At 49.1% G+C, this 24403-nt stretch overlaps 1 protein-coding gene across 1 annotated transcript in view; it reads right to left on the reverse strand.

Moving 5' to 3' along the window:
• The window catches only part of POLE (DNA polymerase epsilon, catalytic subunit), a 55249-nt gene that overhangs the window by 21033 nt on the left and 9813 nt on the right, over positions 1-24403 (reverse strand). Inside the window, exons 13-32 of the mRNA XM_017513624.2 lie at positions 23733-23865; positions 23397-23510; positions 22862-23074; positions 22462-22569; positions 20911-21039; positions 20736-20838; positions 20500-20646; positions 19641-19786; positions 16556-16704; positions 15623-15715; positions 15292-15436; positions 12877-13034; positions 12334-12529; positions 10386-10600; positions 9487-9589; positions 8985-9065; positions 8772-8894; positions 3317-3529; positions 2943-3152; positions 2566-2709 (exon numbers count right to left, since the gene is read on the reverse strand). Coding sequence (XP_017369113.1) covers positions 2566-2709; positions 2943-3152; positions 3317-3529; positions 8772-8894; positions 8985-9065; positions 9487-9589; positions 10386-10600; positions 12334-12529; positions 12877-13034; positions 15292-15436; positions 15623-15715; positions 16556-16704; positions 19641-19786; positions 20500-20646; positions 20736-20838; positions 20911-21039; positions 22462-22569; positions 22862-23074; positions 23397-23510; positions 23733-23865 — 2923 coding nt within the window. The remainder of the gene's footprint in view (positions 1-2565; positions 2710-2942; positions 3153-3316; positions 3530-8771; positions 8895-8984; positions 9066-9486; positions 9590-10385; positions 10601-12333; positions 12530-12876; positions 13035-15291; positions 15437-15622; positions 15716-16555; positions 16705-19640; positions 19787-20499; positions 20647-20735; positions 20839-20910; positions 21040-22461; positions 22570-22861; positions 23075-23396; positions 23511-23732; positions 23866-24403) is intronic.

Here is a 24403-nt window from a genome sequence, read left to right on the forward strand (position 1 = left end):
CTCAGGCTCTTTAGAGGAACAGCTAACTCCATGTCTGGAAGTTCAAGATGAGCCTGGCATCTCTTAGTGGCCAGACAGCAACGAAGTCTTCAAAAACCAACAGGGCATGTCAAAAGGACTCAGGTGCCAGCTTGAAGGGATCCTGCCAGCCCAATCTGGGATAATTTGAGCCTCAAAAATATATTGACCACCGAAGAGTCTACTGTCTGGTGCCATTAATACGAAATTCTAAAAATCACACACACACACACGAAGTTACAGAAATACGGAAGTCAGGTCAGCAGATGGTTGCATGGGGTGGACAAGAGCACCCTCTGGGGTGATGGAAATGTTCTGCACTTGGGTGGGGATGTGGGCGACACAGGCACAGTCATGTAACCAAAAACCCAATCAACTGCACATTTAGAAATCTGCACTTAACTATATGTAAATTATAGTAAGTCCTCATTTAACATCATTAATAGATTCTTGGAAACTACAATGTTAAGTGAAATGATGTATAGCAAGTACTCAAATAACATCATTTTGTTCAATGTAGCGTCTTCCTTTTTTAAAAAAGAAAATTCTATAGAGAAGGGGTTTTGCCATGTTGCCCACGCTAGTCTCAAACTCCTGAGCTCAAGCAATCCACCGGCCTCAGCCTCCCAAATTGCTGGGATTACAGGCATACACCATTGCGTCTGGCCAACATAGTTTCATTATAATGTTGCCAAGAAGAAAAAAATCTGTTTCATTATACATCATCATTTTAGTTAGAGTCATTTCACTTAAAGTTGCAGATTTTAAGAACCTATCAACGACATAAAGCGAGGGCCTACCGTATACCTTGACAGACCTAACATACTTGTTGGGTGGGATTTGGCTACAGTTGATCTTAAAACATTAAACACTGAGGCAGGAGGATCGCTTGAGCCCGGGAGGCAAGACCACAGCACTGCAGTCCAGCCTGGGTGACAGAGTGAGACTGTCTCAAAAAACATAAACAACAAAAATTAAACAAAAATCCACAAATCCATAGTAATACTTTAAAAAGAGAGAAAAAGTGAAAGGAATAAACCCATTTGCCATGCCCTACTTTGAAAGTTAAAACTAATTTAAAGGGAAAAAGCATTTATCTTGCTTAAAAAAAAAAACCACCTCAGCATATTATACCTCTTGTACCTTGCTTTTTAAGGAATAAACTAGAGTTCACTTCCACCTGATCTGCACAAAGCTCTTCATTATTAAAGGAAATAGCTACGACACACGGGGGAGCAGAATCAGAAGATATCATCCTGGAGCCCCCCATGCGCCCTATGAGACATGGATGCTGATAAAGTCCAGTCAAACATCGAGGACAGAATGCTCACACAGCGCCAGAGCCTCCCTCCAGAGATGAGCTGACAGTCATCCAAAAGTAAGTGCGCTTCTACACAGCACAGCACCGCAGCACCAGCATCTCCAGGTCGGAGTGAAAATCCCGCAGTGCCTTGTTCTCTATGGTCTCCACGACTCTGCGTCCACTTTCCTTTTTCTGTCTGCCAACCTCAGTCTCCCAAGTGCTGGGATTACAGGTGTGGACCATCGCACCTGGCTCTGCGTCCACTTTCTAGATGCACATTCCACTGAATCACCTGGCTGGAATCCAGTTTCACCTTCTCCAGAAAACCTCATCTAGGTATAAATACGCATACCTCGTCTCCCCAACTGTGTGTCACTTCTTACGGGATTCACAGCATCCAGTCGAGAAATGTGCTGAGCTGATCCACTAACAACGGGGGGTTCAGGCCGAGATACCACCTAAGAGCCTCGGAGCACTCATGGCAACAGGAAAACCCTGGAAGACTTTCTGCATGTGGAAGGAGGCAGCACGAGGAACTATCTACTGTAGGGTTCCAGTGATATCTAATGCCCAAACAGGCAAACCCAGTGACAGGATCAATGGCTACTGAGGGTTGAAAGAGGATGGTGGCGGCTAAGGGATGCAATGTTTCTTTTTGGGGTGATGAAAATGTCAAAATGTGGGCAAGGGGAGGCAGAGCATCAGGACAAATAGCTAACCTACGCAGGGCCTAATTAATACCTAGGTGACGGGGTTAATAGCAAACCACCATGGCACATGTTTACCTATGTAACAAGCCTGCACATTCTGCACATGGATCCCGGGAATTACAGTTAAAAAAAAAAAAAGTCAAAATTGACTGGCAATAGTCATGCCATTAAAAACCATTGAATTGTTCACTTTATAAATAGGTGAGTTGGATGGCGTGTAACTTTACATTCCAATAAAGCTGTTAATCAAAGAGCCTGTGGGGACAGAGTTCACAACCTCTAATCAATGCCATTCGTGGACCTTGCAGGCAAACAAGCTGCTCATGACAAGGACCCCAGCAGCTCCATCCCCAGCACTCACTCTGCCCCAGGCTCTGCACTCGGTGCTCACGCACGTGGTTTTAAGGAACGCCTACAACATCCCAATGAAGTACTGAGGAGATGGAGGCACAAGGCCACACTAGATCATGGAACGCCACCTCAGAAGCTGCCCAGGCAGATGACTGCAGAGGCCAGCACCAGCTGCCTGCCTACCTTGCGATACGAGGCACCCTCCTCCACTTTGGCAACTCGCTGGTTCACGTAGAACACACGGGGGATGCTCAGCCTGATGCAGTGCAAGTCACTGCCAATGAGTGCCCACAGCCTGAACAGACCGGGTTGGCTGGTCTCGCTGATCTGAAAGGCCAGGTGGACAGACAGCACGTCACAGGACACACTGGAACACACAGGCAGGGCCACCTCCCAGGTAGCTTCCAGCCCCCAGCACAGGGCCTTAGGCCTCCCTACGATGGGCAGGAAACTCCAGGCCCGCTCTAACCCTCCCATCCAGGACCCCAGGGCCCAGCTGGACACCCTGTCCCTGGGGTTCAGCGGAACCACTGTCCTCCCCCTTGGATCAAGGTCTAAACCTGCACAATCTGCCATGGAAGGTCCAGGATGCTACGGGCAGTTCTTCTCAAGAAGCTCCCCAGCCCAGTGGCAGGCCCATCTCGGATGGCCCCAGGCCTCAGCACGCCCTCTGCTGACTCCAGACGCTGCCTCTTCCTGCGGGCAAGGCGCTGCCGGGCCTGCAGCTGCCACTTCTTCTTGTGGAACCGGAGCCAGACAAGCCACTCTTCCTGGGATGGACGGTAAGCACAGCCAACGAGCAAGTGGTGAGACAGGAATGCCTGCAGCAACTTTCTCAAAAGCAGCCTCCCTAGGGGTGAGGACGTGTCTCAGGCTACCTGGGCTGTGCAGCAGAGCCCTCAGAGACAGACTGTGTCATAGCCGTGTGCCTTACCTGGGTGGTTCCCAGGGTGGGAGGCTGCCCCAAGATCTCCTGCCAGGGCACAGTTGGCATGAGGTCCTGGGATTCCTCTTGGCTCTCCCAAAGGACTCGCTTCCTCTTTACAGCAACATGGGCTGGTGGATGAGGTGGCTTCACCAGGCCAAAGTCCTCCATGTCGGGAGCACTTGGCCTCGGACTGTCTCCTGGGGCCTGGGCCATCATGACCTGGAAAACCCAATGAAGCCTTAAGTCTCAGGATCTTGGGCTAGGCACAGTGGCTCACACCTCATCCAAGCACTTTGGGAGGCCAAGGCAGGAGAATTGCTTGGGGCCAGGAATTTGGGACCAGCCTGGGTAAAACAGCAAGACCCTACCTCTACAAAATATATTACAAATTAGCCAGGTGTGGTAGCGTGCCTGTAGTCTCAACTACTTGGGAAGCTAAGGCAGGAGGATCACTTGAACCCAGGAGCTGGAGGCTGCAGTGAGCTATGATCACACCACTGCACTCCAGCCTGGGCAAGAGTGAGACGTTGCCTCATAAAAACAAAAATCTCAGGACCTCGTCCCCATAAATTCTACTTTTCAAAATCTAATATATCACCTGAAATGGGAAGTTCATTTACACAAGTTTATTTAATTTTTAATCGTGAAAGCCAGGTGTGGTGGCTCACGCCTGTAATCCCAGGACTTTGAGAGGCTGAGGTGGGAGGACCACTTAAGCCCAGGAGTTTGAGACTAGCCTGGCCAACATGGTGAAACCCCGTCTCTACAAAAAATAGAAAAATTAGCCGGGTGTGGCAGTGTGTGCCTGTGGTCCCAGCTACTTGGGAGGCTGAGGTGGGAGGATCACTTGAGCCCAGGAGGTGGAGGTTGCAGTGAGCCGAGGTTACACCACTGCATTCGAGGCTGGGTGACAGAGTGAGGCCGTTTCAAAAAAAAAAGAATGAAAAGATCAAACCAAAAACTAAATGTCACTCAAGACTACGAATAAGTAAATGTTTGCATTTTCCCATGTTTGCTTCAGAATGCTCGTTTTATAAGAAAATATTGCAAATAATTTTATCTGCCCCTACACCCTCATCCCCCACACATCTTTAAATTTTTACCACATGTCCACAGACACATGCCACAGCTGCAAGTTTTAACCTAACCTAAATAGTAACACACAGTACACACCTGCGTATACAACTGCTTCCCTTTTTTATTTTTATTTTTTTACTTTTTTTTGAGACGGAGTCTCGCTCTGTCACCCAAGCTGGAGTGCAGTGGTGCGATCTCAGCTCACTGCAACTTCCACCTCCTGGGTTCAGGGTATTCTCCTGCCTAAGCCTCCCAAGTAGCTGAGACTACAGGCACATGCCACCACACCCAGCTAATTTTTGTATTTTGAGTGGAGATGGGGTTTTACCATGTTAGCCAGGATGGTCTCGATCTCCTGACCTTGTGATCCGCCCACCTCAGCCTCCCAAAGTGCTGGGATTACAAGCGTGAGCCACCACACCCTGCCTATTTTTATTTATTTTTTTGAGACGGCTTCTCACTCTGTTGCCCAGCCTGGAGTGTAATGCCAGGATCTCCTTTCACTGCAACTTCCGCCTCCCAGGTTCAAGAAATTCTCCTGCCTCAGCTTCTTGAGAGGCTAGGATTACAAGCGCCTGCCACCAAGCCCAGCTAATTTTTTGTTGTATTTTTAGTAGAGACGGGGTTCCACCATGTTGGCCAGGCTGGTCTTGAACTCCTGACCTCAAGTGATCCACCCATCTTGGCCTCCCAAAGTGCTGGGGCTACAGACACAGGGATCTCCCTCTGTCACCCAGGCTGAAGAGCAGTGGTGTCATCTTGGCTTATTGCAGCCTCAACCTTCCAGGCTCAAGTAATCCTCCCACCTCAGCCTCGCAAGTAGCTGGGACTATAGGCATGCACAACCATGCCTAATTTTGTTGTGTAGTTTTGTTTTTTGTTTTTTTTTTTTGTAGAGATGAGGTCTCCCTATGTTGCCCAGGCTGGTCTGGAACTCCTGGGCTCAACTGATCCTCCCTCCTTGGCCTCCCAAAGCACTACAATTACTGGCATGAGCCATCACACTAGCCTTAGTTTTACACTGTGAGACTGCAACTTCTTCAAATATGAAAAACCATTTTCACCAGCATCACTCACTACAGTCTGCTCTCCCCCTAATAATCTAAAATGGCTCCTCTGTGACCTACCAACTTCCTACTTACAGGAGGGTCTGTTTCCAGGCTCCCAATCAGATCCACTGCTCTCATCTTGTAAAGACGCCATGACACAGTGTGTCTTGTTACATAGAAGATCAGCATCCCCTCCTTATTCTTCAGAATTCTTTCGTTACTCTTATCCTTACTCTTTGTATGAATTTCAGGATCCGTCTGTCAAGTTCTATCCAAAAAACTTTTTGTAGATTTTTCTATTGGAATTACACTGAATTTTATGAATTAATTTGGGGCAAACGGCCATATTTTAATACTGAGTACTTTCATCTGCAAAGATGGTACCTCTTTTTATTACTGAGGTAAATTTTTACATATTCAGTAAAGTTGTATATAGGCCAGGCATGGTGGCTCACACCTGTAATGCCAGTCTTTTGGAGGCCCAGCCAGGAGGATCACTTGAGACCGAGAGTTTAATATCAGTCTGAGCAACACAGAGAGATCCAACCTCTACAAAAAAAAAAGTAGCCAGGTGTGGTGGTGCACACCTGTAGTCCCAGCTACTCAGGAGGTTACCAAACGAGCTAAGGGGTGTTTTTTTCTTATTCCTCTTAAAAACCATTTGGATTTGTTGTTTGTTTCAAGTATGATTCAATTTCTGTAATGGTTAAAGTTCTATTCAAGTTTTCATTGCTTCTTAGGTCAGTGCCTAACTTGAGGATACTGTCCATTCCAAGTTTTCCCATTTAGCAAAAAATGGGTATCCTTTCATCTTTTTTACACTTTATCTATAATAATGTATGTTTCCATTAAAATAAAAATTTAAAAACTCTATCCTGAAAAAGATGTGACCAGCCTGGGCAACATGACAAAACCTTGTCTCTACAAAAAAAATACAAAAATTGGCTGCATGTGGTGGGGCACGCCTACAGTCACAGCTACGCAGGAGGCTGAGGCAGGTGGATCAATTGAGCCCAGGAGGTCAAGGCTGCAGTGAGCCGTGATCGCATCACCGTACTCCAGCCTGGATGACACAATGAGAACCTGTCTTAAAAGAAAAGAAACAGATATGACTATTTCCTAAGTCTTTTCAAAGAACAACATTTTGGTTATACTGCTTGTTTCACTCATTCTTGCTCACCTTTGTAACTTCTTTCTTTTCTTTCTTGAGATGGGGTCTCCCTCCCTGTGTTGCCCAGGCTGGGGTGAAGTGCCTATTCACAGACGCTATCATATCCCACTATGGCCTCAAAGTCCTGGGCTCAAGCAAACCTCCTGCCTCAGCCTTCCGAGTAGCTAGGACTACAGACGTGCACCACCATGCCTGGTTACCTTTATAACTTCTGTCTACTTCCTCTGATGGGTCTGGTGTTCTCTAACTTCTTCAGTTGGAAACTTATCTAATTTTCTTTTTTTTTTTTTTTTTTAGAATGGTTTTTCTTTTTTTTTTTTTTTTTTTTTTTTTTTTTTTTTTTTTGAGACGGAGTTTCGCTCTTGTTACCCAGGCTGGAGTGCAATGGCGCGATCTCGGCTCAACGCAACCTCCGCCTCCTGGGTTCAGGCAATTCTCCTGCCTCAGCCTCCTGGGTAGCTGGGATTACAGGCACGCACCAACATGCCCAGCTAATTTTTTGTATTTTTAGTAGAGACGGGGTTTCACGATGTTGACCAGGATGGTCTCGATCTCTTGACCTCGTGATCCACCTGCCTCGGCCTCCCACGGTGCTGGGATTATAGGCTTGAGCCACCGCGCCCGGCCACCTAATTTTCTATTTGTTTTTCTTTATTATTACGTACAAGCATTCAGATAGATAAATGTGCACACAAGTCCTGTTTAGTTGCCTACTACAAATTTGGATAGTGTCTGTACTTACATTTAGTTCTAAGTATTGTCTAAGTTCTATGACTTTGATCCACAAGTTATTTATACATGTGTTTTTTTCTTAAATTTCCAAACTCTGTATTTAAGTTACCTAGAATTGGTAGCAGCTTACTTTGTGGTGTATATATGGTCATTACTTTATGCATTCTTATAAAGGACAGCTATTCTCTAATTTTAGTGCAAGATTACATTTGTTCACCAAGGGTATTATAGCTAGTGACTAAATCTAGTTAAGTTGTGTCATTCCAAACATAATTTTGCTCATTTTTGGTCTGCTCCAACTATAAATTGAGGGAGGAATGTTAACATCTCCCAAACTGATTGGAGGTAAATTCTTATAATCAGGTAAATGATTACATTATTTAACATAAGGCTACATTGTTACAATTAGCATATATTTCCAGAGAATTGTGACTTTCAGTATTAACAACCATCTTGATGCTTCCTAATGCTTTTGGCTTAAAGATTGTTTTGTCTGGTATTAACACAGTCACATCAGCTTTCTTTTGGTTAAAATTTACCTGGTATATATATACATTTTTAGTCCTTTTACTTTTTCTGTGTCTATTAAATATAATTCTTGGCTGGGCACAGTGGCTCATGCCTGTAATACCAGCACTTTGGGAGGCCAAGACAGATGGATCACCTGAGGTCAGGAGTTCGAGACCAGCCTGGCCGACATGGTAAAACCCTGTTTCTACAAAAATTAAAAATTAAAAAAAAAAAATTAGCTGGGCGTGGTGGCGTGTGCCTATAATCCCAGCTACACTGGAAGCTGAGGCAGGATAATTGCTTAAACCTGGGAGGCAGAGGTTGCAGTCAGCCAAGATTGTGCCACTGCACTCCAGCTTTGGCAACAGAGCAATACCCTGCCTCGGGGAGCGGTGGAGAGGGATATGTATACATATGTATATTAACTCTTAGAAATAAGACAGTTAAATTTTAAAATCCAATCTAGCTGAGTATCTTTTTCTTATCAGGTGAGTATGTGTACTGCTCTGATTTATAGCTTACTTTTAATTTTCAGCACTCAAGAATTTTCTTTCTGCTCTTCTGACTTTTAGTGTACTTTTTATTATACTGTGTCCTGTGTTTCTAAGTGTTTCTACAGGAAAGATTTTCATTTCACATTCAGAAAACTGGGGCCCCAAGAGACTGAGTCTAACTAGCATACCCTAATGTTTTCATGTAAGGAGACAGTTCCTCCCCTTGACCTGAAGCTCACAACGTGTGTCCTATTCACAAAAGAGTGACACTCAGAGAGTAAAGTGCCGAGGGGCACATTTTCAGAAAAAATCCGTTTTAGATGCTTGCACAGAAGCTTCACTACAGTACACACAGCATCAAAAGGAGCCTGATGTCCTGCGTATCACAGGGATCCCACCCAGCCCGGCCTCAGGGGCCCCACCGTCACCTGTCTCCTGCCCTCCAGGGTGAAGAGCTCACTGATCTTCTTCTGCTTGTAGACATCATTCTTCTCCAGCAGTTTTTTGTGCAGCCAGTCAGGGTGTTTGACGCGTGGCACTGGGTTCTTCACCTGGGTGAGGCCAATATCCGTAAGGGAGAGACCCTTGTCTAACTCCACGGTTTTTAGCCCCACAGCCCATGCTGCTGAACCCGCCCTCACCTGCTGCAGGGCTGCAGGAATGGTGATGATCTTCTGGATGGCACTTCCCAGCCGCTCAATGTAGTAGTCCCAATCCAGAATCTGCGTGTGCAGGAAACGGGCACAGAGAACAGCAGGTGGCAGTAGCCATGTGTGAGGCTCACCTCATGCTGAGCAGAGAGCTAAACACTCAGTGTCTTCTATGATGAAAGGTGCCCACTGCACAGCAGAGGACAGAGGCAGGAAGCTTAACTGACTCCAGCAGATCACAGAACTAGTAGGTGGCTGAGCCAACAACACCCCTGGACTTAGTCCATCTAATAGAACAGTTAAAGGGCCCCAAGTACTTCAAGTTTTCAGTTTTGCTCTAAAGGGTTATTAGTTGCTCACCTACTACTTATCAGAAAGGAGGAAGTCAAGAGTGAAGACTCCAGACAAAAAACATAATCCAACTCAGACACACTCTGCTCTGCCTAGCTTTCCTTGTACACTTTTAAGACTAGAAAACACAAGTGGCACTCACTGCCCGAATATCAAAGTCTTGAAGGGAAGAGCTCTTGAGCCATTTCCGGAGAAAGTGCTTCCTCACTGTGGGCTCTGCTTGGAAAATGGCAAGTGGGATGGCCCTAGGTGAGGAGACAGGTACACAGCTCAGGAACAGTAAAAATCACCCAAAATCTGATCATAATTCTTATCAAATGAACATGGAAATGAGGACTTGTAATAGCTGTTCACAAACATCCTCACAAAATGTATACATTTGCGTGCACACAAATGCACAAACATGTCTACGGGTTCCTCAGTAACAGACGTGCATGGATGTGTGTAAACATGTCTACGTGTTCCTCATGAGTAACCATGTGTCCATGTATAAAAACGTGCAGGTGTGTGTAAACATGTCTACACGTTCCTCATGAGTAACCATGTGCCCACATATAAACACATGCATTTGTGTGCATAAACATGTCTACATGTTCCTGAGCAACCATGCGCATGCATATAAACACGTACATGTGTGTGCGTAAACATGTATATGTTCCTGAGTCACCATGTGCCTGTGTATAAACACGTACGTGTGTGTAAACATGTCTACATATTCCTCATGAGTAACCATGCGCCTGCGTACAAACGTGTACGTGTGTGTGTAAACATGTCTACGTATTCCTCATGAGTAACCATGCGCCTGCATACAAACGTGTACGTGTGTGTGTAAACATGTCTACATATTCCTGAGTAACCACGTGCCTGCATATGTTTCAAACCGTCAGTGCCGTAACCTGCAGCTGCAATTCAACCCTTTGAACTCTGGTATAGTGTATCTCATTGCCTATAAAATAACAATTACCCATTTCTGGTTGATGACACTTGTGCCATCCCAAATTTGGTATTAAACACAGCCCAAATGTGTAAGGAAGCCCTTACCTCTCTGTGACAGGGGAGCCCTCGGGCTTGCGGGAGATAATGTAGCGACAGCTCAGCCCTGCATCCTTGACCATCTGGTCTCCCAGGAACTCGGCCAGGCGCTTTGCTGTGCTGATGGAAGTGGACTTCTGCTCCCCGTAATCTTCCAGCTTCCGAGACATGGAACGGTTCTCAGAGATGAGTTCAAAGAGCTCAGAGTCAGGCATGTTGGCTGCCTAGAGAAAGGCAATGGGGAAAACACTGCAGAAATCAAGGAGCACAGTTTGGGCTCACCCCAGAATGTGCTCCTGCAGACCATCCCTTCTCTAGCCTGAGATGTAGAAGGCTGCAATTACAAAGAGCTCTCTCATATGCTTTCATGGCAGTCCTTTAAAACACACACAGAGAAGCCGGGTGCGGTGGCTCAAGCCTGTAATCCCAGCACTTTGGGAGGCCGAGGCGGGTGGATCACGAGGTCAAGAGATCGAGACCATCCTGGCCAACATGGTGAAACCCCGTCTCTACTAAAAATACCAAAAAATTAGCTGGGCATGGTGGCGCGTGCCTGTAATCCCAGCTACTCGGGAGGCTGAGGCAGGAGAATTGCCTGAACCCAGGAGGCGGAGGTTGCGGTGAGCCGAGATCGTGCCATTGCACTCCAGCCTGGGTAACAAGAGCGAAACTCCGTCTCAAAAAAAAAAAAAAAAAACACACAGAGAACTTTAGCTTTTATTATTATTTTTTGAGACACAGTCTCATTCTGTCACCCAGACTAGAGTACAGCGGTGCAATCTCAGCTCACTAAAACCTCGCCTCCCAGGTTCAAGCGATTCTTATGCCTCAGCTTCCCAAGTAGCTGGAATTACAGGCACATGCCACCACATCCAGCTAATTTTTGTATTTCTAGTAGAGAAGGGGTTTTGCCATGTTGGCCAGGCTGGTCTCCAAATCCTAACCTCAGGTTATCTGCCTGCCTAGGCCTCCCAAGTGCTGAGATTACAGGCATGAGCTGCCATGCCTGGCCTAGCTTTTATTTTATTTTATTTTATTAAACTGCACAAAATATCAAGAAGACTTTACTGATGAGCCCCAAGGCTGCAGAAAAGAAAGTTGCTCTGCCTAAGACAGGACATTTTTCTCCTTGAAAGGAGGAGAAAGAAGGGGGATTAAGAGCCAGGAGAGAGGAAAGAGAAACTCCGGCCTGCTGGAGAACAGCCCAAGCAGTTCCACAGTGGGGCACCCACATCCAGCTGGAGCTGCTGCTTTGTACACGTGTTCCTGACCACAGGCCTCCACATCCTGTAAGGGGTGCTGGGCTCAGGAATATTCTGTGTGATGCCCCCAGTGCTCCCTTGCATGTGTCGCTCTATGCAAGACAACATGCCAAGAAACAGAAGCCCACACAGCAAAGCAAGCCAGGAAGGCACTGCAGAGTGCTCTAAGCATTTCTTCCACCCGAGACATTCAATGCACCACTTATAATGATGGAGATGTAAAACCTAGCTGGTAGTAAATAATTGTGGACTAGTTACGTAAATTAAGGTATGCAAACTGATCAAACGTTATATAGCCTGAAAAATATAAAAATACAAAGTAACATAGAAATAAGCAAATATTCTAGGCTGGAGTGCAGTGGTGCAATCACAGCTCACTGTGGCCTCCACCTCCTGGGCTCAAGTGATCCTCCCAACAAAGCCTCCCAAGTAGCTGGGACCATAGGCACATATCACCATGCCTGGTTTATCACACTATTTAAAAAAACGTTTCCTTCATGGAGTTGTGTCCTTGGATACAGACGCTGAGGGGAACTCCAAGGGGCAATTGTGCTCAGGAGGCCTTGGGATTTCATTAGGATTGGCCCTGAGTTCAACGGTCACCTTGGTCTCTGGGAGCCCAGGAAGCACGGAGCCCCCTTCTTGCAGGGTTCTCTGTCCCTCAGAGCAGGTGCGGAGGCAGGATAGGCCCTTACCTTGCTGTACAGCACATCCAGCCAGTAGTCAGCCACCTTGGCTACAGAGGCATACACCTCTTCCAGCGTGCTGCCCTTGAGGAAGGCCTCAAACACTGAGGACTGGAAGATCTTAATCAGCTGCAGCTCCCCGCGGCGTTTGACCTCAAAGCCCTTGAGCTCCGCCAGGGAACCATCTTCGTTGAACACAGCATACCTGAAAGATAAAGCAAGCACAGCAGTGGAAAGGAGCACTGGGAGCCTGCGGCTGTACCCCCTCTGCCTTCCGCTTCCCTTTCCAACCCTCTGCCTGCCATCCACCAGGCAGCAAACATCTCTCCCTCAGGTGATGTTTCTCTAAAAGGAAAATGACAAGGGCCTGCAGCCACAGGGACAGAACACAGCAGGAGGCAGACAGAGGCGGTACAAACGGAATCAGTAAGGTCACAAGAACCCAGGTCTGTTTCTACCTTGGCTCCTGATCCACCCTCCTTTCTAGGTTGTCAAATCTAATTCATCTCAATCCATGTCCTCTGTAAAGCACAAAAGCTGTGAGAGTTCTACCTCTTCTTCAGTTTCTTGCCTTCTTCCTTGGAGGCTGGAAGGATCATGGCAAGGTAGGGCCCATCAACCTCAAAAAAAATGCTGTTCTCTGAGCGGGTGACGTAGGTGAGTGAGGATGGCTCGGCCAGCTCCTGGTACTGGTCATTGGTGAAGCCTTCCTGAGAAACAAGAGTGAAGAGGAGACAGCTTCACTCCTGTAGGCCCAAACCTGGAAACCACCTGGTGTCCCTCCAGGAGTGGATGGATCGGCAAACTGAGGCTTTTCCAAATAACCGACACAACTTGGCAGTGGGAAGGAAGGAAATTTTGATGCACGCAACCAAGTGGTAGAACTCAGGTGTACGTGTTAGGTCCAAGAAGCCAGACCCGAAAGGTTACAGGCAGTATGCTTCCATTTACATGACATTTTCAACAAAGCAAAGCTATAGTACCAAACACGCAATGGGGGTTGCCAGGGTTTCAGGGTAGGGAGAGGGTTTGCTGACAAAGGAGTGCAGCTGTTCTGTGTTGCTCTGTAGTGCACACAATCAACACAACACTATGCATCTGTCCAAACCCACAGGGCTGTGCGCTAGAGTGAACATCACTGTGTGCAAATTAAAAACCATCCAACCAGGGTGTCGGGATCCCGAGAAGGGTGCAGACGGCCAAATAGGTCCAACGGCACTGTGGACGTACAGAATAACCATGTCAACAGAGGAAGGAGCTGCCCCGTGAACTCTGCTGACTGGACAGGATAAGGTTGAAAACAAAAGTAACCATCTACAAACGCTGTATAGTAGCTGGTGAAATTATTTCTCACAGGGCACAAGTCTGTTAGCAATTCTAAAACTACTTCACATGTACACTAGGATTGAACAAATACATATACTGAGAAATTAGGATTATCACCGAGGAGAAAGAAATCACTACCAAGGAAAGGGGTACAGACTCATGTTACGTGTTTAAACGCACCCACGCAGACAGACAGGCAGACACAGAAACAAACAGCTCTGTGTGCATGCGTTACTAGAGACATATTTCCTGGCTCCCTCCACTGTGAGAGGCTGGAAGCTATGACACTCCCAGGAACAGTGAGCCCAGGCAGCGCCCCATCTCGGGTTTTTACACCATTCTTCTTGGAGAACTGGCTGATTCCAGGTTTGAGCAGGGAAAATACAAGATGAGGCTGGTGCATCTTCCAGTACCAAGAAGTAGGAAAGTGCTCCAGAAACAAACACCAGAAGAAGGCGTGTCCTGAGAACACAGGACAAACCAGGAGGCAGCCCCAGCAGCAGGCCCCTCTGGTCCTATGAACGACAACCCCGGGATGTCCACTCTGACGTAAATAAGCAGACAAGTAAGTGAAAACAAACGGGAGAGAGGGATAACACTTCCCTACAGGATCTCAACCAATACAATAAAAGGAATGGAGGAAACAGAAAATCGCCAGAGAAAAGCCACCGCAGGAAACCCCGGGCGTAACTGCTACACGCGCGGCCCACCAGCAACGCTAACACAGTGGGCAGAAGCTTACGGGGCAACTGCAGACGCACGGTCTCAAAGCACCTGTTCCACGATTATGTATTTGCTGCTATATTTTCTGGACGTGGTTCTTATACATGTCCAGAAACACAGCCTCCTCCAGGGATGCTTATTCCTCCCCATCAGGTGTGTCTTTACAATTGAAGAGCCGCAGAAGGAGGGGGCACAGGAGCGCCACACAGCAAGGCCTGCAGAAGCCCCTCAAACAGGAGACTAAGGTGCCCCACAGGCATACAACCACAAACCCGACATGATGCACCCGAGAACGTGGGGAGAGCATTGCCTCTGTGGAGTAACTTCAAAAACCCAGATCACCTCAGTCTAATCAAGAGAAATAACACATAACCCCAAATCACAGGACAGCCAAGCACCGCCTGGCCAGCAGCACTGAAGTGTGAGGCTGTGACGTGAGGATGGAGCAGGACAGGATAAGTCGGCGCCACGTGGGTCCTTGCCGGGGTCCAGGGACAGAGGAGGGGCTGTGCTGGGAACACGGGAAACCCAGGTGAGGCCTGCGGTGCACTTACAGGGGCACCAATGCAGGTTTCTTAGTTTTGACAAGCACACCACGGTTTAGGCAAGGTCAGCGTTAGGGGAAGCAGGTTGAAGGGAATACAGAAATTCTCTGTGCCATTTTTGTAATTTCCCGTAAGTTTAAATTTATTTCAAAATAAAAAGCTAAAAGCAAAAAAGTCTGGGTGGTATACGCTGAGAGGAAGGAGTAGAATCACTTGATGCCTTCTGACCATGGTCTTCAGGCTACAGAAAGGCAATGTGGGCGGTGCTGGGTGCCAGGAAGGCACATGCACTGTGAGGCGCAGCAGAGCCAGTGACATCAGAGCACTGGCACCAGGCCGGCCAGTGGTCCAGGACCACATGCCCCAGACTCACCTTGACCATGAGGTTCAACATGGCACCTGGGTAGGAGATGGTCACCTTGGGCTTCTTCACGTTGGTTGTCTTGAAGACAAAATTTTCTGGGAAGCTGTTAGGCAGGACACACCATATGCCATCTGTGTCCAGCTCCAAAGGCCTCCTTCAGAGAAAGAGAGGAGCAAGGTCATGAATTCCCTTCTCCTTCCTGCCCAGTGTGCAGCCTCCAGCCTTCCCTCTCTCCTTCCTTCCCATCCACTGTGTGCCTTCCAGCCTTCCCTCCCTCCTTCCTGACCACACCTGCCCACAGGACCTGCTCCCAGTCCCACAGCTGCCCTTCCGCACTCACCCAATCTGCTCGATTAGCTCCCGCGCCTGGGTGATGATGTTGGCTCCGGTGAAGCAGACAATACCGGCCATCTCCATGGAGTACCAGCGAGCCCTGAGAAGACACCACAGTCTGGTGGGTGGGGTTGGTGTGGCTCCCTCTAGAGGGTATCAGAGGCAGTGAGGAGTGGAAGGAGGAAGGCAGAGACAAGACATGGACAGACAAGGGAAGCAGTCAAATGTGCGTGAACCAGAACAGAACTAAGGTGGAATCTGGCTCTGCCCAAAGACAATTCTATGTCCCCACTCTGGTGACCAGCATGGCTCAGGAAGGATCTGGAAGGGTGCAGTGTGTGCCACTGCATCTGTTCAGGACTCCAGCCTCAGCAGGACTCTTAATACCACCCAGGCCCATTCACGCCTTCTCTGCTCTCTTCACACCTTCTCCCAAGCCCCATTCTCACCTTGAGCTTCTCAGAGAAAGCCCAGGCCCACCTGCCAGGCCCGACCCTCCTCCAGCCTGGGTCCCAGCCCTGCTGTTGGCCGTCCCACCCTCCCCTCCTGATGCCCCTTGTCAGTTACTCTGTGCCCCTCCCTGACACAGACATGCTGTGAAGCAACTGCCTGACACTCTCCAAGTTCCCGAGTGAGGATCCATGCTGCGAGACATAAACACACTGGAAAATGGCAAGTTGTGTCTCTAGCCCACACTGCAGAGACACGTACCTCCCACAGCACACATGGCTCATGGACACCCAGACCCTCAAAGTCAGTGGCCCCACTCTCCTCAATCTCCCAGCCCCAGCCCGGCCCAAAGCCTCCTTCCTCCTTCCTCCAATATTTCTTGAATGGGATGAAGAGGCCTCCAAGCACCGCTACCTATACCTGAAGCCGCCCGAAACGCTGACTCGCCCATTCCTCCTGTAAGCCTCTCCCGGGCCTGGTCCCCGCCTACCCCTTTCGCATGACGTAGCCGTAGAAGGAGTTCAGGATGCACTTGTGGGCCAGCTGCAACGAGTCATACAGCACCTCCATATTCTTGCAGCGCTTCACCTCGGCAGCGTCGCCCACCTCCACAGCCGCGGAGAGCTTCTTTTTCCACACCTGAGAAGCACATGAACATGGAGCACATCACAGATTCTACAAAGTCAATGGTCCAGGTTTTCAATATTTTGCAAATTTTCAAATCTACAGAAAACCTTAAAAACCAGTACAATGAAGACTGTACATTCTTCTCCTAGACTGGCCAATTGCCACATTTCCTTTCTTCTGTCTCTGTGTTGACAGAATCATTTGAACACTGTAGATTTCAAGGCCTGGTGCCTCTAAACACTTCAGCACACTTTCTAGGAAACGAGCTACTCAGGAGATACCTGGTAAAATCAATCAATAAAGAAATGCACCTAAGACAGCAGATGTCTTAGCAAATTCTCCACCCGACAGGAGAAAAGGTTTTTAAACGCTTGGTATTTAAAGAACAAAAACAAATTCATGAAGATAATTACTGAGTTCCTATTATGTGCTGGGACCTCCATTGGACTCTGAAGCACAACTGCTACACCTTTGGTATTTATTTGATGAGCAAGACAAGTGAACAAGTAATTTAGCAATTGCTCAATTAAAATAAAGTGAGATGGTATGGCAGCTCCTTAAAAGCTAAATGTGGAATTATCATATGATCTAACAACTCTGCTGCTGGGTACCTTATCCAAAATAACCAAAAGCAGAGATGGGAAGACATACTTGTACCCCATGTTCAAACCAGGATTACTCATAATAGCCAAAAGGTGGAAGCAACCCAAGTGAACATCAATGAATGAAGGGATAAACAAAATGTGACAAATCCACACAATTAATGTTATTCAGCCATTTACAGAAATGCAGTATGGATACATCTTGAAAACATCATGCTAAGGCTGGGTGCGGTGGCTCATGCTTGTAATCTCAGTACTGTGGGATGCTGAGGTGGGTAGACGGCCTGAGTTCAAGAGTTTGAGACCAGCCCAGGCAACATGGTGAAACTCCGTCTCTACCGAAAATACAAAAACCAGCTGGGCATGGTGGCACGCCTATAGTCCCAGCTATTGGAGAGGCTGAGGTGGGAGGATCACTCGAGCCTGGGAGATAGTGGCTGCAGTAGGCCAAGATCATACCACTGTACTGCAACTGCGGGGATGGAGTGAGATCCCATCTCAAAAAGAAAGCATCGTGCCAAGTGAAAGAGCCAGTCACAAGATACAAATACTGTACGGTTCACTTACATGACATCCCTAGAGTTGTGGAGTTCAGAGACTAAAAAGTAGAATGGCCGGGCGCGGTGGCTCACGCCTGTAATCCCAGCGCTTTGGGAGGCCGAGGCGGGTGGATCACGAGGTCAAGAGATCGAGACCATCCTGGTCAACATGGTGAAACCCCGTCTCTACTAAAAACAAAAAAAAACTAGCTGGGCATGGTGGCACACGCCTGCAGTCCCAGCTACTCAGGAGGCTGAGGCAGGAGAATTGCCTGAACCCAGGAGGCGGAGGTTGCGGTGAGCCGAGATCGCGCCATTGCACTCCAGCCTGGGTAACAAGAGCAAAACTCCGTCTTAAAAAAAAAAAAGTAGAATGGGGGTTGCCAGGGGCCAGGGGAGGAGGTGGAGAGCCATTGTTTAATGTAGACAAGAGTTTCAATTGAAGAAGGTGAAAAGTTCTGGAGGAAGACGGTGGTGACAGTTGCACAACAATGTGAATATGCTTCCTGCCCCTGAACTGAGCACTTAAAAACACTAAACGTCAGCCGGGCGCAGTGACTCACACCTGTAATCCCAGCACTTTGGGAGGCAGAGGCGGGCAGATCATGAGGTCAGGAGTTCGAGATCAGCCTGGCCAAGACGGTGAAACCCCGTCTCTACTAAAAACACAAAAAAATTAGCTGGGGGTGGTGGTACACGCCTGCAGTCCCAGCTACTCGGAAGGCTGAGGCAGAATAATCACCTGAACCCAGTGGGCAGAGGTTGCAGTGAGCCAAGATCATGCCACTGCACTCTAGCCTGGGTGACAGAGTGAGACTCCATCCCAAAAAAAAAAAAAAAAGAAAAAGAAAAAGAAAAAAAACAACGAAATGTCACACTATGTCTGTCTATAAAAAAGAACATGTGACAGTGAGTTCAGCAGGGCAGTGCAGGATGCCAGGGGCCACATAGCAGGGGCCGTGCTGAGTCTATAGTGAAGGTCTCTCAGAAAAAAATGACTCAATCTGATCAGATATAAAACAATGACCTGTGGCCAGTGCAGTGGCTCACACTTGTAATCCCAGCACTTTGGGAGGCCAAAGCGGATGGATCACAAGGTCAGGAGTTCAAGACCAGCCTGGCCAAGATAGGCGTGGTGGTGGGCGCCTATAATCTCAGCTACTCGGGAAGCTGAGGCAGAGAACTGCTTCAACCCAGGAAGGGAGGTTGCAGTGAGCCGAGATCCCACCATTGCACTCCAGTCTGGGCAACAGAGCAAGACTCCATTTCAAAAAAAACCACAACAGAATGACCCGCTGATATCAAACCTGAGGTGTTGCTATGCATTTTCCTTGCTCCTACAGGATGAAATATGTCAGTTAAAATTGCCTCTACTTTGTCTGATCAGGGGTCAGCAAGCTAAAGGGCCGGATGGTAAAGACCACAGGTGTGATGGCCTTACAGTTTCTCAGAACTCCTCACCTCCCATGACAGCAGGAAAGAGATAAACAATAGACAAAGGCAATTGGGTTCCGTAAGACGTGCTTTACTCGAATGGCCGCCGGCTGTAGCTTGCTGAGCCCTGCTCTAAATAATCACTTCAGGAATTATCATCATTCAGGATCCTTCTGGGGGCCTGGGACCAGAGTAGACGATGGCCTACGTCCTCCATGACCATCAACTCTTCCAAGTCAAAAACAATTGCATGTTATCATCCAAGCGCAGGTGCCTGCTCAGAGGATCCCAGGCAGGGAGCCAAGAATGCCTACTTCACAAGCTGACCTAAACTGCCCTCGGAGGCCAAAGCTTGCAGCACATCAGAGCTCACCTTGTGGAACCCTTTGAACTCATAGCGCCTGTCCCGGAAGGCACGCACGGTGTCCACGTAGAAGGAGTTTTCCCGCTGGCAAATGGTGGTGAGGCGCTCTTCCACCTTGGTGATGTGGATCTTCTTGTAGGCTTTCCGGCAGTAATCTAAGCACAATGGAGAGGGTGGAGCAGGTGGGTGAGAGCAGAGGGAGCTCCTAGGGCAGAGGGAACCAGGGTACAGGGGTGCTGAGGAACACGGCTTCCATGTTACTACAAAGGAGCAACAGCTCAGATACACTGCTAGTTTCTCGTATCGAAAAAGGTGACCAGGCACACTGGCTCACACCTGTAATCCCAGTACTTTGAGAGGCCAAGGCAGGCAGATCACTTGAGCCCAGGAGTTTGAGACCAGCCTGGGCAACATGGTTGAGACCCCATCTCTACAAAAAATACAAAAAATACGCCGAGCATGATGGCATGCACCTGTAGTCCCAGCTACTTAGGAGGCTGAGATGGGAGGATTGCCAGAGCCTGAGAGGTCAAGGCTGCAGCGAGCCAAGATCGCACCACTGCACTCCAGCCTGGGTGACAGTGAGACCCCGTTTAAAAAAAAAGAAAAGAAAGAAATAGGACAGCCCAAGCATAGCAACAAGCCAAGTACACCAAGACCACAGAACAGCAGTGTCGAACACCTGCTGAAGGGGAAGCAAATCAAGGACCCTGTAGCGAGAGCACAGCTTACAGTCACCCAGAGCGGCTTCCGGTCTGCTCTGACAACACCTCTGTGCCCCAGCTGGGATGGACAATGCAGCCCAGCAAGAACAAAAAGTGGGAGCAGGAGCCACATCTGACAGGCACGACCATGCCCAGGCACTCACCCGCCAGCCTTCTCTTCTCATATTTCGCCTGCTCCTCACGGGACAGTTCATGAAAGGCCCGAGCTGGCCCCTCTGGGAACAAGGAGGGAAACTTCTCTGACTCCAGCTGGTGCTGGATCCGATGGTATTCACTGCGGCTGGCCGGCACTGGGAAGAAGGCAACGGGAGCAAGTTCAAAAGGAGGAACAGATGCACCCGTTTCCCACTGAGTGCCCACCCAGGTGGCCGCCACTCACTGAACTCGCCCCTCCACTGCCAGGCCATCTTCCGCTGGCAGTTTGCTCCAGGCTTATTGAAGTCACAGGCAGCACAGGTGGCTTCGTCCACCATGGCAGAGGGCTGCGAGGGGTGAGAAAGCACTTAGGGCTCGGGCAGAAAGAGCTCCGACTGACGCAGGAAGTAAAGCCTCACCTGCAGGCGGTTGGTCAGGATGATGTTGGGGTACATGGCCCCCACGTCCAGGTGGTAGATGAGTGGACACTCGATACGGTTGGGCACCTCCTTCAGGGAGGCAAGCTTCCTCTTAATCTGATTGCACAACTGCAGAGAAAGCGAAACTCAGTGGAGACTGATGACCAAGCTTCCCTCATGCTACAGTTTACCAACTCCTACGTTAGGCATTCAGGAGTGGAAAACGCTGAAAAATATCTAAATAGAGCAAAAATTAACCAGAAGAAAAAAGTTAAGAAGTGCTGTCATTGCTTCTATGAAATACATTAAATTTGGTAGAGTCTTACAAGAAAATCACTTGAACACCAAATTATCCTCAGTATTAAAAAAAACCCCCCGGCCAGGTGCAGTGGCTCACGCCTGTAATCCCAGTACTTTGGGAGGCCGAGGTGGGTGGATCACGAGGTCAAGAGATCGAGACCATCCTGGTCAACGTGGTGAAACCCCATCTCCACTAAAACTACAAAAAATTAGCTGGGCATGGTGGCGCGTGCCTGTAATCCCAGCTACTCAGGAGGCTGAGGCAGGAGAATTGCCTGAACCCAGGAGGCGGAGGTTGCGGTGAGCCGAGATCGCGCCATTGCACTCCAGCCTGGGTAACAAGAGTGAAACTCCGTCTCAAAAAAAAACAAACAAAAAAAACCCCTTAGGCCAGGTGCGGTGGCTCATGCTTGTAATCCCAGCACTTTGGGAGACTGAGGCCAGAGGATCACTTGAGCCCAGGAGCTCGAGACCAGCCTAGGCAACACAGTGGGACCCCCTCTCTACAAAAATAAAAATTAAAAATTAGCTGTATGTGATGGTAGCACCTGTAGTCCCAGCTACTTGGAAGGTTGGGGCAGAAGAATCGCTTGAGCCCATGAGGTCAAGGTCAGCTACTCGGGAGGCTGAGGCAGGAGAACTGCTGGAACCCAGGAGGCAGAGGCTGCAGCGAGCTGAGATCGTGCCATTGCACTGCAGCCCAGGCCGACAAGAGTGAGGCTCTATCTCAGAAGAAATGAGATGCGCCGCATCCTGAGGGGCGCAGATCACACAAAAAAACTGGTCTCTCTTTCTCCAGGCAAATAACACACTTCCTAAGTGGGGCTTTCTCTAACCATTATGTGAATAGGCTTCACAGTTATTAATCCCGTCATTTGCAGGAATGTACTGTCATTTTTCAGTCTCAACGACAAAAAGTAAATAAAATTTAAAACCTCCAATGCCTCCCCAATGCCTCCGAAATAAAGTCCCAATGCCTTAAAACGGGGCAGACACATTCCACCAGGGCCCACCTGAAATGTGACCACATTTCAGGAGCAGCTCATGCCCCACTTTCTCATGAAGCCCTCCGACCTCGGTAGACGGTATCGCACGTCACAACCATGAGTGCCCTGTCCCACCAGAGACCCGGTGTCACCCGTCCACAGCACCACACGCAGCAGGTGCACAACGAATGTGCTGCTGAAAGACGTGGTTTGTGAAGAAGGCGCGTGAACGCAGACTAGCTCTTCCTGCCTCCTGGACGGTTACCTCTTGAAAGTTGGTGACTTGTTCCACAGGCACCTTCTCCTCTTCCTCAATGGCATGGCGCAAGGTCTTCTCAACCCGCTGCAGCAGGAAATCAAAGGCGGCAGGATTCTGGCACAAACAATGGTGAAACAACGGGTCAGAAGGGAACACACCCCCACTAGCCCACCTCAGGTTTGACGCTGTGGCGGCAAGTGGCAGGATGTGCCTGAGAAAGCTCTGGAAGGACTACATGTGCACTCTGTAGTGCACTGCCCTAAAGAAGCCCCGCGGGGAGCTGGGCCAGATAAGCCAGACCCAGTGAGGGGGCCATGGGACAGAATGGGGAGAAGGGGCTTTATTTCAGCCCCTGGGGCTTCTCGGTCCCACCACAGAAGAAACGGAACCCGGGGAAGAAGCACACCATCCTAAACCGGCAAGGGATATCACTGCGGAAGACCCCAGACTCGAGGGCCTCCACGTGGCCCCCCACGTAGGTCTCGGAGTCCAGCACGTGTCCGTCGTCCGTTAGCTTATTGAACTCCTGCTCCTGTTTGTTGGGGAAGATGATGTTGGCGTGGAAGGCCTGCACCATCAGCAAGGCCTCACACAGTGTGCCAGAGCCTTTCCGCAGCACCTACAAGAGAAACCAGAGCTTACAGCCAAAAGCTTCCCCAAAGGCCCTGACTCACAGGCAAAGTCCAGGAGCCTAAAGTCAACTTCAGCGTGGAAGGAGAAAACCTCGTAGTAAATGGCTGCAAATTCTGCCTCCTGTGGTTCCTTCCTCACACCAGGGCCCAAGAATTCCCAAAGGACATCCCTGACATCACACACCGGAATTCTCCTGCTGCCTTTGGCACCAGCACTCCTGGGACATCCACCTCCATTGAGCTCCAGTGCGTTCACAGTGGGGCAAGGGCTGAGGAGGCCAGGCTGCTGACAGGAGAGGAGATACTAACCTCATCGGGCTCCATGGGAATAATGGTGCACAGAGCGAAGATAAAGGGGTGGACATACTTCATGTACAGGTAGAAAGTGGCGACAGCGTCTGACACGGAGTACGTGGCCAGTGTCTGAGAAGAGAACACCAGAGAGCAGAGTCACAAAGCCAAGAGCCCACAGTCAAGTGTGAAGCACAGAAAGCAAAGCCTGGTCTGGCCAGCCTGCCGCACACAGCAAGGAGATGGGCGCAGGACAAAACACGTGTGTCCTGGAGGCGCAGCCTGCTGGGTGGAGTGGGCTGGCATACGTGCACACACACGGCAGCAAGGGGAGCTGGGATGTGGCTCACGTGCCTGGGGCTGCTCGGTGGCCATCTGGCACATGTCCTCTGGGTCCAGCTCCACAGGATCATAGCCTAGCTTGGCCTTGGCAGCCGCCTTGAGGTTATGGCTGCCCACAGGAAGATAACTGTCCCTCTTCACCCACCTGGAAGGAGAATGAGAACAGAAACCAGGATTCTAACATGCAGCCAGGGAACCCCTGAGAACCGGCAAAACTGGGCACCACACAGACGGATGCAAGGTCCTAACGGGTACCCAGGAGCCTCACACCAAGGCCCCACACAGCGTAGGCCCCTCGTGAAAACCCTTCATCCAGATCTAGTTAATCTCAAAGACCTATTCACGACACGAGGAAGCACCAGGACCGGTCCTTCGGCCTCTCGCCTTCCTCCCACCATCGGCAGAGCCCATGGCCTCTCCCCAAGACCTCAGGCCTGCACCCTTGGGGCCTAGTTATCAACCAGACCAAGCTTCTCTCCTCACACTGTCCCTTCAGCACGGAAACACTCAAGCCCACCCTCCTTAAGAGAAGGCAAGATGTGATCCAATGTGAGGAAAAACAAAAATAAAAATAAAAAAAGCCAGGCGCGGTGGCTCAAGCCTGTAATCCCAGCACTTTGGGAGGCCGAGGCGGGTGGATCACGAGGTCAAGAGATCGAGACCATCCTGGTCAACATGGTGAA

This window comes from Cebus imitator, unplaced genomic scaffold (assembly GCF_001604975.1).
Source record: "Cebus imitator isolate Cc_AM_T3 unplaced genomic scaffold, Cebus_imitator-1.0 Scaffold497, whole genome shotgun sequence".
Lineage (NCBI taxonomy): Eukaryota > Metazoa > Chordata > Mammalia > Primates > Cebidae > Cebus > Cebus imitator.